The following is a 15,096-nucleotide window of genomic DNA, read 5'->3' on the forward strand; positions in this document are numbered from 1 at the left end:
GGACAGGTGCAATATCATCACAATTCAGGTTGACCTATGACCTATTGAGGCAGGAACCAGGCAAGGCAAGGCAGGAAGAATCGAGATAAGACATTCTTTCTCAAGGGAGTCTCGCTTATTTCCGGGTCTACACATCATCGCAAGAGAACCTACCTGCGTCTAAGTTGATCGCAAATCAACGTCGAGTCTTTTTTTATTTTTTGTTTTTTCTTGCCCTGTCTCTTTGCTTCTTGTTTTTGTTGCCTGCCGCCGCAAAAAGCGCCGCATTTCCCGCGAAACTGCAGCTGAGGAATGAGGGCTGCTTCTCTTCGCCTCGGCCCGTACTCGTCCGCTTTACACCTACGTAGATCAAAGCCCTTGCCTAGAGCCTCTTCCCTACCCCCTCGTCACAGACGCCCCTTCGCTATGGCCTCGTCCTCGCCAAAGCTTGAGGAGTCACCCTCGGATGAGCAATTCTTCATGTATTCTTTCCAGGATCTCGATATCCAGGGCGAGAATAGTCTCACACCCAGCCAACCAGCCTCCGATCCACCAACATCCACCACCACCAACAATAACAATAAACAACAAATTCCTAAAAAGACCAAGCAAAAGAAGAAGCAGGATCCGCCCCAGGTCTCGGCTACAGATGAGCCCCTTATTACACCGGTCGGAGACCCCTGGCCCCGACCCTACCACTTTGACGGTGATGGGTTGCGTCGGGTACTGCCATACCACTACACATACAACACCCACTGTAAGGAGAGATGGCGCAACAGACCCCTTCTCGAGATCTACGAATCTGAGTTTAGGGACCGGCCGGTCGAGTACTATCGGCAGTCCATGATACGGGGGAGCATCTTTGTCAACGGTCGTCGGGTCGGACCCGATTATATTCTGCGAAATGGTGACCTCATTTCTCATACCCTGCACCGCCATGAGCCTCCGGTTACCGAGGACCCTGTGCAGATCATTCACGAAGACGAAGACATGATTGTTATTAACAAGCCTGCCGGTGTTCCCGTCCACCCCGCTGGCCGATATAACTTCAACTCGGTCGTTGAGATCATGAAGTCAGACCGCGGTCCAGCATTCTTGCCATATCTCTGCAACCGTCTGGACCGCCTCACAAGCGGCATCATGTTTATTGCAAAGAATCCCGTTGCAGCTGAGGCTTTGGGCATCAAGATCAAAGATCGCACAGTGAGAAAGGAATACATTGCCCGGGTGATGGGTGAGTTTCCTGATGGCGAGGTCGTCTGCGATCAACCCATCTTACAAATATCTCCCAAGCTTGGACTCAATCGAGTACGCGCCAACGGCAAGACTGCGCGGACTGTATTCAAGAAACTGGCATATTACCCAGAAGACGAAAATGAAGATGTAGACGAGCGGCCCAAGACACCTGAGCAGCTCCAAGACGAAACGCATCGTCCTTGGGTGAACAAGAAGGGATATTCTATTGTCCGCTGCCTTCCCGTTACGGGGCGCACTCATCAGCTGCGTGTTCACCTTCAGCATCTTGGTCATCCTATCCAAAATGACCCTATTTATGCCAACCGACGAGTGTGGGGCATGGATCTCGGACAAAACGACGGTGATGCCACTCAAAACACAGACGAGGACATCGTCAGTCGTCTGTCTCGCATGGGCAAAGACGAAGTGGCCGAAGCTGTTGCTTACTATGACAACATGGTGGATAAATATGAAGAAAAGAGGGCCGAGAAGTTGACCGGTGAGCTTTGCGAGATATGCCAGACACCTTTGTACTCCGACCCTGGCAGTCATGAGCTGTCCTTGTGGCTCCACAGTCTCCGGTATGAGGACGCAGGAGGTAGCTGGTCTTATGTCAGCCCTCTACCCCGATGGGCCATGCCACCAGAGGGCATGAGTGGCCCAACATCGGTTGGTGGTATGGAGGAGTTGGTGGAGGCCGTTAAAGAAGAGAACCCCGAGATATCATGAGAATTGTTATGTCGTACAACAAGCACCACCATGCTGCCACAGTTACCTACATACTGCTGCTGTCGTGGACAACGCCACCAAATAGAGTGGGCGCCAATTCGTAGATTCAGATACAGACACAGACATACACAGCTGAGCTTGCTCGGCGCAATGTATCTCGGATAAGAGACGTTGTGCCGCCGTACCTATCATATCGTAGACAGCGAATGAATCTGAACCAGGGTCCGGTATCCGGGACATGCTGTGGATCTACTATGCATGACCAGGGTCACCACTGATCCCCGTCAGTAATATAGGCATGCTATTATTATTTGGTGTGCCTGCAATGCACATGAACTTCCTAGACCATACAGGAGGTAGAGGCAAGATAGGGCTAAGTCTCAAGGTTTCGAGCAACCACTTCATCAACCCAAGGGTCCCGGACATTGTGATCCTCAAAAGAAAATCGGCCATCTAGATATCCGAGTTTACTTGTGGAGCTCGAGGTTCCCTTCACCCGGGCGCATGGTGTTGTCTTTGAGACGAAGCAAAAGTCTCGAACAACTCAGCAGAACCTATCCAGGCAATGGATGCCCAGTCGCCAGGGGCTCCGTCCACACGAGAAGTCTTATTGAGGAAAGAATGGAGACCAGTGGCAGGGAAACCTGACCTGTTCACCTCGGGCTCCCTATGCCCCAGCCGGAAGAGACGCCTAGAGTACCTAAAGTCAATAGTCTTGGCAGTCTGGCTGGATCCAAAACGGTTCTACCATGTTTGACGGACCAATATGGGGCTTTCATTCTACAAGCACAAGCTCCCAACGCATTCCGCATTGAATTCAATATCAGAAGAATTAGGTCCCAGAGAAATGGATCCTCTCTTCGAGCCACCATGCTTTTGCCAAGACTTCTGTCGCTCGATAATCACAGACCGGGCTCGAGGCCTCGATGCGCTTTCTGAACACGAGACTTTGAGGATTACTTATTATGATAAGCCTGGCAGTAAGACGGGGACATACTCTATAGCGGGATCACTCGCGGCTCAAGGCTAGACGCCTAAGCTGATACCCTACAGACGGACAAACAGTTCTGAGGGGCTCTTGTTTTCTACTCCAATTTTCGGACGCAAATGGGTAGGTCATGGGTTTACTGCAGATCACTGCAGGGATCCTGGGTCGAACATTAATTACTTGAATCAATACCGCCATACCGCGCGAAGCCTCACTGGACACATTTGATATTCCAATCTGGAGGACGAGGGAAAGACCCCGGCAGGATTCGATAGGGTTTATTGTTTTATCCACTGACTAAAACAAAAGAGATGGCCGAAGCACTCGGATCACATCACGTCAAGCTCCACGAAGCATGGGCTTAATCAACATCGGTTAGGAGAGGGGGCCCTCTAACAGAGCCAAGCAGGAATTGTGGCTTGCACGAGACGGATTACTGCATGCAAGCAAGCCATGATCGAGCTGTGGGTGGCCCCTGGAACTGACTGTTTCTCTTTCCATTTCCTGGGGTAAGGGAGATGATTACAGTTCATGGCTTGGGAAATGCTTGCTTTTTTCACTCTTCTGTTCTCCACAGGTTCTCAACCCTTGCCCTCGAGTTCAGTTTGGTCAACGGTAGTACCACGGTCCCGGGTCCCAAGTTGATTTATGGCAATAACTGCGAGAAGCTTGGGCTTGGCGTCAGAAATCTTGCAACGAATCTCGAGATCGAGTCTTTTCGAACAATACGACGCTGAGCAAGGTTCTTGCGAGGTTGGGGCTGACGGGAGATGAACTACTCTAGCCTGGCAGGCCTGCTGTTCAGCAAGGAACACTTGGGCAGAACGTCATTGATGCTACCCAACGTCGGAGCGACAATCGAAGATTTCAGCTGATGTGTGCAGCAAAATCGGTCCAGCATTCAGGTGCAGAGGTAGCAGTCAGTCGCCGCCGTTGCAGAGAGAATAAAAGTGAGTGAAATTTGTGTTGCGATCCTGAACGCCCTCCAACTGTGTAGGCCGAAGTGCCTTGGGGATGACGCCATGAGGGCTGTTCCCTGTGTTGGTTGTGGCAGGGTCTGCCGTGTTTCGGGGACCACGTTTGGCTTGACAGAGAAGATTCTTTTTTCCTTCTGAAAGAGGGAGTTGGTCTGCAAGGCGAAACTCAAAAGGCACAAATCACCTGTCACAGGCGGCTTACCACGGCCTTTGCTTTTTAGTACAGCACCTCCAGTACAGCTCAGTACATCCTTAAGACCGCGCCTGCTGTGCCGCCGCACAGGCGTTGTTAGGTTTACAGTAGTGCTTCAAGCCCGGAAATGCTGTTGCTACTGCAATGTTTTGCTTTTTCCCGGGCGCTGCGAGCTGTGATGGGTACCGGCCGTTTGCTCGGTGGCCACACAGAGTGCATATGGCGACTCCGAGTGGAAGGTTTTGTGTTGAGTACACACAGCATCTCATCTCAATTGAGACATTTTATCCGCTACCGAGGTGCATAATTGTATGTATTCCGAGGTCATCAGAATGTGTGGCTTCACACACATATAGACAGCACCATAGAAAGATCTACGGGTAGTGTTTCTCTTCGAGTGTTGGTGGAGAATGTGTGAGGAGCAACACGCACAGGGAAAGGGGACGTGGGCTCCATAGCCATGTGCGCTGGCATCTGATCTGGGGATTGGTCCTTGACTTGACCGCAAGATGGTCATCACCGTACAGTACACACACACACACACACATACAGAGTACACACACACACAACAATATGGACGGACTCGAAGATCAGACAGTGGACGTGATGATGCCATCTGAGGGCGGTTTAGATCGACGCCGCCGAGTAAAGTAACATCAGAAGCGCGACTCGCCATGCTTTGGCGTGTTTCCGTTCCACTTGACGGCAACGCTCCCACGTTTTGCGATGCTGATACAAGCTACGGGTGCCTCATGGCTCCTCATTTCGTGATCAAGGGTGGTTTGCTTTGGCTTCACAGAAGTAATCCCCCCTGGCTCCACGTGCTCCACCGCTGCGCTACAGACCTTGGATCCGTCGACTTGTGGACTGCTGCACCCGCAAAGCGCGCTAAGTTGGGAGCCGTCAGTGGTCCTCTCACACCCTGACCCCGACCCCGACTGTGGACGGATTTCGGCTAGGGTTTAGAGGACTAAAGTCTATTCTTACAGGGAGCACAGTGGAGACAGTGGAGATGCAGTAGGCATGGGTTGTCGATTCACTGCTGCAGAGCGTTGTTCAATTCTTCCACGCTTCTGGGGGAGCTTCCCTGGGGGCTACAAAGTACATATGCTATGCTGCACATTACGGGTTAATATTGCCTTGCTCTACGTCTGTCCAGGTTCAAATTCAGGGCCCAGGGCGGCATAGGTGGCCATCATAAGTGCACCCTGGTCTTCTGGTTTCGGAGACAGTGCATACACCCTTGTTATTATGGACAAGAGATAGAGTACCACACAACACGAGACAAAACAGAGCAACGACATTCATCAATCAAGGACGGCAGAGCAGAGCAGAACAGAACATGGTGTTTTAGCATGCTGTTGACTGGACCCACCGACACCAGGCCAGTGACATCTGGCTGCGTTGCAAAGTGCCATTAGGAGATTCGAGTTCATCCTAGCAATTGGCTCATCCAAGACCAATGGCAATGATTCCGGCCGGCAGAGCAGAATTGCAATGGCGGCGAACTCTCGACGGCGAATTACAGACAGAGGGCCATGGCTATACTGAACCCTCGATAAATCGGTACCAAAAGGTATGATATCCAGCCAGGCACGGTGACTGTAATTGGCAACGTACCGTCAAGAACGAGGGAGTACCTTGAGTGGGGACCATCTTGCGATACTTGCTTCAACAACCAGAGGTCAGAGTCTCCACATTGTAACGATTCCCAAGCATCCGCGGTCCGGTAGACGGGGTCTCTGCCTGTTGCAGATAAGAGATTGAGCGGTAACGGGTACAGTATATTGGCCTCGAGCTCAGCTCAGCGCAGGAGAAAGGGTCCGAGGGCTTCTTGTGGAGCGTCTATCAATCTTGGAACTACGAGGAAGAGACCCGCTGGATTTATTGCACTATCAGACTGTCTAAATGTTTACGAAGAATGAGGGGGGAAGGAGTTGGATCGAACCAAGGTCTGGTCTTGTCAGGCCAGACCAGACTCAGACTGGACATCTAACGTTTTCTCTGTCGCTGTTTGTTGAGCAGCTAACGTTATGGAACTCCATGAGATACTATGCAACGACATAGACTTGTCCCCCCCCCCCCCCCTGCCATGCATCGTTGAGGTTCCGCCTGTGTTTCTGGAGCCAGACTGTGTTGGTCAAGGCAGCCAGGAAAGTCTCATGAAACAAGGACAAGCCACCCACACACCAAGCAGGAGAGAGAGGGGAGGAGAGGTACACACATGAGGTTCTCAGTACATGCTCCAAGTACTCAATCAACCCAAGCAGGAGCGTGGCGTACCGGACCGCACACCAACGCCAACGCCAACACCAGTGCTGTACTGTCACAGACGAGGACCCACGCTCAGTGCTGGACAGTAGCCTTGCCTTGGGCCCCCCAAAGGGCCATCAGCCCGACCAGCGCTAGCACTAAGAGAGAGGAGAATGGGACTCATGGTGCAGGGGTCGGCATAGAGGGTCTGACTTTAGGTACGTACCGAACAGCCACCCTCCCCTTGCTAGTCGTACACCCTTTGCAGGGCGAAAGAAGGAAAAAAAAAGATGGTTCTCAACGCCAGAGGCGCCAGATGAAAATGGTTATAAACAACACCCCCGGTCCACGTCGATCAACCTCTAGTAGTAACTAGGTCGATCTCTATGCGAACACTTGCGCGACCTTGGACTTAAAGACGACAAGGACTCCACAGATATCAACAGCTATTACCTTCGTCTCATCTTAACTCAATCATCTAAATACTCCCATCAAGGACCCTCTTCATCTTCGGAAGCTCCCTCCTTCTCCTTCACATCTTCCAACATCACTTTGTATACCTTATCCACAGCATACGGGTCTTGGCCTTTATACACACCCACTTCCTCACTCACATCACATCCACCTCTGTACACAAACTCATCTACTTGACATGATCGCATCGCTCTCATCGTCGCCACCCACGTCCATGCCTTACTCAACTTCTCCCGACTCTCACATTCACAACACCGACAACATGGTCCGATCATCTTCAGCAGAGCCCGCAAAGAGCTCCAAGCGAAAGGGTATGTGCTACCAGTCAAGCGGGGACTTGAACCAAACCAGCAACGACCTGCCCCAAGCAGATCAGTGATACTAACATGCAGCCAAAATAGGCACCCGAAGCGTTTCCACACTCACACCATCACAACTTGCGCGCAAGAGAGCCAACGACCGAGAGGCTCAGCGAGCTATCAGAGCGCGAACCAAGGAGCACATTGACCGTCTGGAGCGCGAATTGGAGGAACTCAAGAGCAAGCAGAGCCGTGATCAGACCGTCCAAGAACTTCTTCGACGGAACCAGGCGCTTGAGGAGGAGCTTATGCGACTTAAGGAGAACATGGGCGTCTCAATGACCTCATCACCTTACTCTGCACCTGGTACGACTCTCTCAGTCACGATACCTTGCTCGGTTCCCTCACCAACCTCCAACGGCATACTGACAGCTCCCTCAGTATACGATGATAACCTCAGCTCCGGCAGTGGTGCAGTCCCCAGCCCTCGTGGCTCCCCCTTCCCTTCTGGCGACTACAGTCCCATCCCCGACTACGGACAGCAATATGTTCCCCTCCCTACCAACTGCGAGTCATGGGCCAACACTGTTCCCTGCCCTGTTCCCTCCAACGTCTCAAGCCCCTCATCATCTGCCGACGACTACAGCGCCGGCTACATCCCCACGAGCGTGCCTACCTCGCTGATGCCCTCAAACAACACCAGCTCATCGAGCCTCGGCGCCGTTGGCCACAGCCACAAGGACGTCATCAAGATGGAGTATGAGGATGTTGAATCTCACGGTACGATTCCCCAGCAGCGGTGGTGGCTCCAGCCTAAGCTACGCAATGCTCTATAAGCAGAAAACTAATCACACTCAGTGTCTAGACGCCGGATACCGCCTCAGCAACCCTTCAATGCAGCCCGTTTCCCCCCACACTTACATGGCTCAGCAGCAGCAGTCCGCCTGGAACATGTATCCCGTCTACTACCCCCAGGCTCAGTCCTCGGTCCACTGAAGGACCAAAATCAGCCGGGTGCCTGCTGGCCGGTGCCCGTTCTGACCACCCCGCCGGCCTGCCGCTTCGATGAGCTTTTGGTCGGCTTCCTCCAAGACTGCCGTCGTATGGCCACCACAGAGTCACTCGTCCATACACTGGGCCCGACTCGAATAGACGTGCGGTCTGTATTTCGCAGCCACGACAGTCACGGCCAGCTTGCCTGCTCACCTCATCCGATCACGGATTTGATCCGGAGTCTGATAGATACGGCAGGCATGTCACGGCTTATGGAGCGCCTTGCTATCTTTGCGCCTCTTCAAACAATGATATGTTGGCTTGCACAGCCTACACCAGAGAGACGCGCGCGCCTTTGCGAGGATTACGCACCGCGCGAGTGCCAGCTGACAACTCCCCACCCCCAATGGCTTGACCTAGTCCTTTGGGGCTCTCTGCGCGAAGCTGCTATAAAGCGACAAGATCTCTACGCTACAGACGAGTTTCAGAGGATCTACTTCGACTCGCTACGCCTTGTCGATTGGCCTTACCAACCGCTAGAGAGCCTAGTCACGGATTCCCAGACGGGCCATGTTGGGCTCACAGACGCTCTTACGGCCCATGCCATGAACGGGTCCAGTTGGCGTCTCAATGAGACGTTTACGCAGCGGTACCCTGAGCTTTCTGGCCTAGTGGCCCTAGAGCAGATTCATCCTTGACCTCTCCCCTGACTGCTACCAACCTCCACATACACACACACACTACTATCACCTCCATTTTCACATGATCGAGATTGATCATGACTTGTATCACTCTGATAACGCCAAAAATCCTATGCTGAGGTATGACTCTGTGGGTGAACACAGCACCACATGGGTTGATCCATAAAAAAAAAGAAAAGGCACAAAGCTTACCAACGGAACCCTCCGCCGCGGCAAGTCTCCATCCTGCCTCAGCAATGTCGATCGTATTACAACATACATACTACACACACACATCCTCGTTGCTGGGGAGCTACATCATGATCGCTCCCTCTCACAAAAATTATACAAGGCATGACGCGAAACTTAGAGGAGGAAAGTTACCCCACACATTTCTAACGGCCACTACTGTATTGTAACCTTGGAGGAGTTTTTTTATTCATATTTTTCTTATTTCCTTTCCTGTCTTCTTTTTTCCTGGATGGTTTATTTTTGGGCACACAAACAACTACTACCTACATGATGGACGGAGGCGTGCAATTTGGAAACACATGACATGCATTGGGATACTTGAGCAATTTGGCGATACGGGGTTTTACTATTAGAGGAGTTCGAGCAAGATACTGGGATAGGATGGGATGGGATGGGATGGGATGGAATGGAACATGGTATAACTCAACGTACTGGGCACTCATCGAGATGGGATGACCCATGTCTACTGTTTAACGAATCAAGATACACACATTGGATTCTTCACTCTCTTGACCCCGTACTCCAATTTCTCTTCCCAGTGACGGTATCTACACTATTACCACTAGCTTGGCGGACCAAACATGAAAATCCTCTTTAGTTTCATTTTACCCCATATGCACTTTGTCCTTGGTTGATGACATGCCAAAACCCTGTATTAAGCCCTTGTCTACTGAACAATGGTATAGTAATAATATTCATGACGAGGCCAGGGTGTGTGCAATGTAACATGAATGGATAATACAGGAGGAGGAGGAGGAGGGGGGCCTTGACACGTTGTTGTTGTTTTCTACCTCATCTTCCTTCTTGTTGGTTTGCTGGTGACCGAAAGAGTACTACCGTACTATACGTACAGCAAGAATTAATTCCCACGGGTTGCAAGAAAACTGCCTTGTTACTAAAAGCGTATGTATCTACGTATCTATCCATCTCCACCGCCATGTTTTCCCGTCACGCACATGGCTCAAGGACTTTCTGGAGGGAGTGCCAAGATGGAGAAAGCATCAGCTCTTGGAGAAATGCCAGGCTAGGCTGCCCAGCTACCCCTACTTTTGGCGGTTGCATGGGGGTTGCTAGACATGGCCATCAACTAGGCCATTAAGGGTATAAGCGCTGGACCGAGATCTATCCTCTTCCCTTTTAAGCAATGAATTCCTTAGGATATCCACTTTTTCTCCCCTTCTTCACCACCTTGGCTTCATTCCCCCCGGCCGCAGTCTTAGTCGCATGCACAGGTAGAGGTTGTAGAGGCAGAGATAACTGGCATAAGCGCAGTCTATCTTTGCTTTCTGACGTTGAAGGTTTTGAACAAATGAGGACAGAAACCTGATACTGTACTGTAATGCACAGCACGGTACGTACGGTATGGTATGGTATAGTCGGCACAACAGTTGTGTCGATATCATACAGCGTCGTGTACAGAGTAGAGTCTCCATGGTGGCATTGAGCATGTCATCGCTCGGCCCTCCTGCGTGTCTTGTCTATCTTGAGAGCTACTGTACTGGAGACGGTAGAGAAAGAAGGACAGACACAAAGAACATTGAACCGCAAGAATACAATGTATTGTGACATTGAATACTTTGGTCTTTTGCTTTTTTGCCTCCCGTCCATGAAAAGATTCTCATTGCTCGAATCCGTATGCATCAGATCTTTAGAACCGTGGCGAAAGCACGTGGCCGTTGCTGCTTCCCCTCCCTCTTCTACAATGACAGCTTGACACAATCTCATACGACCGTGATGCGAATTCCGAACATGGACTTTTGAGTTCTTGGATTCCGAGGTAGACGTAAAGTCTAATGAAACAGTGTGCTGGTGGTGGTGGTAGCGGTGGTAGCCTCCACCCAATACCATGCCATGTCATAGCATGCAATGCCGTCCCTCCCCCCATATGCCGTGCTTCGTGTTGTCTGCAAGAGCCGAGTGGCGTTCTTACGGCCTGGAGCACCCAAAACACTGTTTTGCACCTAATTTTGTCTCAGTCGCCCAATACGTCATCCCCCTTTCTGGCCGGAACCTAAGTGTGCTGCGCTTGTCTTCCGGATACGTTCCGTAGGCATTTCTTCTTGACGATTCCGTACCAGTCGTTACCGTTTGTTGTTCCGGACGTTTTGCAATAAGGGGCTTGGGTCTCACTCGGCCAGCAAAAGCAATCAAAGCCTCAGTGAGGGTGAGAGTGAGCTGGAGATATTTTTGCAACTTTCTCCCAGTGCAACCGGACGAATGGAGGAAATGGTACAGTCGCTGGCCTAATCAGAAATGTTCCCGCGGGAATGGTTGACTTGCGCCCCCCCTCATTTTCAATTGCAAGTCCGCCGGCCAGCCAGCACTGACGTTCCAAGTGAAACTGGTGACAGATGGGATCGGCGGCTGTCGCTTCTTCTTAGACGCTTGCTTCTAGGTTTGAGCCTTTCCTATACAGAGTATGCACATCGTCAACTAAAATTGACGCTGCACTGGACTGCTAGTGGTATGGTAAAATCCCGATAATGCGGTGCAACGGTACTATCCCGAGTACCTGTCCTTGCTCTTCATGCGTTGGTGGCTTGAAACGGGGGGTAATCGTTTTTACTAACTTTTTCCTTTAATAAATTCCAACAAGCATTTGTTGAACAAGGGGGAAAATATATCTGTGAGAAAATTTAATCGTCGCTCAGAATGACCTGTATGCCAACAAAGGTGTCATTGGAAGAAAAAGGCGTTAAAATGTGACACTGTACACCGCAACATTTGACATTGTGTAGTAATCTAATGGCAAATCAGATCAAAGGCTAGAAAACCTAGAAGGAGCCTCGAAAACTACTGAGAGAACCATGATCGAAGCCAACACAATGCGCGAGCCTGCAGGAAGACGGCATTGGTTCGTTTCGTATGGATATAAAACTGCTTCTATTGGGGTAGGGTACCTAGAGTGGAGGGCGATTGCTGCACGGCCGTTCGTTCTTGTACGAGGAGATTGCCATGTGCTGTTGGATCGGCGTGCGTGCGTATGTGTGTGCGCGCGCGCGTGTGTGTGTGGACTTTGTAGATAGGCGGTATCAGCGGGTGAATGGATTCGATGGGAAAACGGCTTGTGAGAGGCTCAAATGTGATCGAACAAGTCAGAGTAGCGGAAATCAAGGGGTACCGCACTGTAGGATCGTAAAGTTTGCGCTAGAAGGATGCTGCAGCTTCTATGCCACCAAAGGTGCTGTCGAAGAATCATCGACAACCAGGGGGGTCCATGGAAGGGTCATGGGGCCTCGTGCAGATGCAGGAGCAGCAAAAAGTGAGACAGCCTACGTCAAAAGAAGGTGGAAAGAAGTCGTGCCGAAGAAAGGTGTCAGCCTGTCGTGTCTCTGTTCCACTGCAGTGGTGTGCTCCCCAGCGTCGATTTCCGTCCTGTTGCCGTTTCTGTCGTGTCGTCGATGCAGCCACACAGACACACATGTCTCAATGAGGACAGGCGGTCGCCATTATTATTTTGGACCGGTCTTGGGAGATGCCACTTTTTTTCTTTTTTCGAAGAGATTGATCATCGTACAGTAATCACAGCCTCAGACTGTTTTTGATCCGTCTGTTGCTAGTGGGGAGGGTGAGACGAATTTGAGTTGATCCAGTTGAGCCGGCAAGATTGAGTTTGCCGCGGTCAGGAACCATGGTCTACTTGGCCGATCAGTTCTGGTAGAGTCGCATTGTCTGCGGGCTTTGCTCCTCTCTTCAATCTCCAATGATGATATTCTTCCCCTAAAACTGGCAACTTGAGACAGACGAACCGACTGCCGATAGGCACTGTTTCCTGATCGTCACCTGGTACTGTGCATGTTTGCACTATCAGATGCAGAGATACGGCGCTGCACATGTGCCAGCACATCATCAAGAGTGCGAATGCTACGAATTCGAGGGAGATGCTCTAGGCATTTCGATATGGCGATCTGCCACGAACCGTTGAAATGATCCTGGATGCAAATTACAGGCCTTCTTGCCACGACCCCTGAGCCATTCAACATGTACCCACTGTCCACACGGCCTGGGTGTGAGGACTCTGTGGAAGGATTCGAGGGCAGGGATTCTGGAGATCATGACGCTAGTAAGGGACCCTAGAATCGCTCACTAATAAGACTAACACCCGGCAAATAACTCATGCACAAATGCTTTAATTGATGTGCCGCGAGTCAACCGATAGACGGTGAATGGTATGAGGGAAGGGAAAAAGCAATAAGCACGTGAAGACGTACCGAGAGCTATGGGCCACTGACCCATTGGTGCTATGATCTTCAATTGGGCTTCAACCCAGGGATAATTTGATAAGCCTGTATTGTGGCTTGTGAAATTGGGGTCTATTGAGAGTGGGCCGCTACCCTGAGAGATGATCCAATGAGCATTAGTCTCATCTATGCAAAAACCACGAGGCAAGCAGGGATACGCTGGACGGGGCCTTGAGGCACTGACTGAAGTGACAAATGCAGCGCAATAATACCTAGACAAAAGCCCCTACATGGCACAGACATTGACAGCCAAAAAAAGGCCGAGCATCACTCAAGAAATGGGGTCGAATGAACCCCTATGCCTATCAAGACCATAGAGATGTCTTGTGGTATGTGATATTGAAAACTCGACGGTATCTCATACGTAAAAGCTTCATAGTTGAGGTGAAGGCAACCCATCGTGTACGTACATTGCTGTGGCTAGGCTACCATGTGGCTATGAGAGTAAGCTTCTTCGAGAATCCGTTGTAGAAGGTGATGAAGTTTGCCTCTGCTGTATCTGGAATTATTGACACACGCCCAGCCTTTTCCCATCGCCCACTCAAGCACGTGGCGCGGTTGAGTCGTTCGAAGGCAAAAAAGGGGGTCCATTCCGAGCACAAGTATCTCAAGTACTCGGTACTCTGGTGCCAAAAATCTTCCGTGCGGCGATTCTCTCTACCTTCTGCGATAGCAATTCTCAAACTAGAAGGGCAAAGTTCGACGTTTGGTGTTTCTCCAGCGGCAAGCCATGTGGACGTGACACGCGTGCACGGCAGGGCTGGTCGGAGGGATAATGCGCTTGCAAATTCATCTTGTTTCCATACGCTAGTTAGACGTTATTGTTCTCCATTCAGTAACCAGTTCACGGGTGAGGCGCACACACACTCGCACACTCACACCTTGGACGTGAGGGACAAGGTATGTGGCTGATGGCGATCCTCGACAGCGACACTAGCTGGTCACTGGGACTGCAGTGCCAGCGGTATAATGTAGCGTCCATTCGTTGTCTCACCTGATAACTTCAAGGCGAGTTTTGGCAAAGACATGCTTCCAAATTGGAATGAGAAACCGAGACATGAATAGCAGACCGTCCTTGTCATTCGTTCGGCCATAAGGAGATGAAGATTTTCATTCGCATTGATGAACGCATTTGGCCAAGGTGCGATATTCTCTGTCCTGTAGGGTTTGCCAAAGGTTCCTTGGAAACGTGATGATAGGCGTGAGCGCCAGCAGTATACCTGGCTTCGTGTTGGAGGGCTTCATTCTGCCAGCTGGAGATTGGACAAGAAACACGAGGTTCGACCAGCATGACTGATAGCCCGTAATGTCTGTCAAGTCTCGAGGCGGTCTGTTGGACTCTCGCAACCAAAATGTCTCAGAAGATCACCACTGCGGCACTGTTTCCCAGAGCGGTAAGAGTGCCACTAGAATGAGCCTACCCGTCTTATGCTTCGCACGTTCAGCTGTGGCTGGAACCTCCCCATCTTCCCACTGTAGCTATAGCTGTACATGTAGCTGTAGGAGTTGTCACAGTCGAGCAGGCTGGTGTAAGCCGCCCATCCTGACGGGTACCTAGTCCTTTCACCATTTCCTTTTCAAGCCGCCGGAACATTTTTATACTGTGGAACATGCCGAACCGAAATCGCCGGATCTCTTCGGAAGGCGGCTTCCGATTTCTTTCCACAATTCCAGGTCCATTTGGTTGCCCTTTGTTCACTGGCGACGCAGATTGAGGTTGCCAATCAATTGAAGGTGGTCGTGGTCTATCACGTCTGTCCATAGCTCCGACCCAAAGCTCCTGGTGTGGAACGGACTTGGTC

At 51.0% G+C, this 15,096-nt stretch overlaps 4 protein-coding genes across 4 annotated transcripts; all 4 read left to right on the forward strand.

Moving 5' to 3' along the window:
- Positions 1–405: 405 nt before the first annotated feature.
- Positions 406–1,944, forward strand: FGSG_02630 (uncharacterized protein; the record flags this gene model as incomplete). Its single annotated transcript, XM_011320274.1, has 1 exon — positions 406–1,944. One exon carries the CDS (start codon positions 406–408, stop codon positions 1,942–1,944), a length of 1,539 nt encoding a protein of 512 aa, XP_011318576.1.
- A 5,510-nt stretch (positions 1,945–7,454) lies between these two features.
- FGSG_12169 (uncharacterized protein) lies at positions 7,455–8,124 on the forward strand (the record flags this gene model as incomplete). Its single annotated transcript, XM_011320275.1, is given in 3 exon segments — positions 7,455–7,494; positions 7,561–7,927; positions 7,941–8,124. 3 exon segments carry the CDS (start codon positions 7,455–7,457, stop codon positions 8,122–8,124), a joined length of 591 nt encoding a protein of 196 aa, XP_011318577.1.
- A 257-nt stretch (positions 8,125–8,381) lies between these two features.
- On the forward strand, positions 8,382–8,804 carry FGSG_12170 (uncharacterized protein; the record flags this gene model as incomplete). Its single annotated transcript, XM_011320276.1, has 1 exon — positions 8,382–8,804. A coding segment is annotated over one exon (423 nt), but the record flags the coding sequence as incomplete, so codon positions are not given.
- Positions 8,805–13,034: 4,230 nt separating this feature from the next.
- Positions 13,035–14,070, forward strand: FGSG_12171 (uncharacterized protein; the record flags this gene model as incomplete). The annotated part of the gene is made up of 3 exons (XM_011320277.1): positions 13,035–13,116; positions 13,554–13,623; positions 13,818–14,070. The coding sequence occupies 3 exons, from the start codon at positions 13,035–13,037 to the stop codon at positions 14,068–14,070; spliced, it is 405 nt and encodes a 134-aa protein (XP_011318579.1).
- Positions 14,071–15,096: the final 1,026 nt, after the last annotated feature.

This window comes from Fusarium graminearum, chromosome 1, assembly GCF_000240135.3.
Source record: "Fusarium graminearum PH-1 chromosome 1, whole genome shotgun sequence".
NCBI classification, from domain to species: Eukaryota; Fungi; Ascomycota; class Sordariomycetes; order Hypocreales; family Nectriaceae; genus Fusarium; species Fusarium graminearum.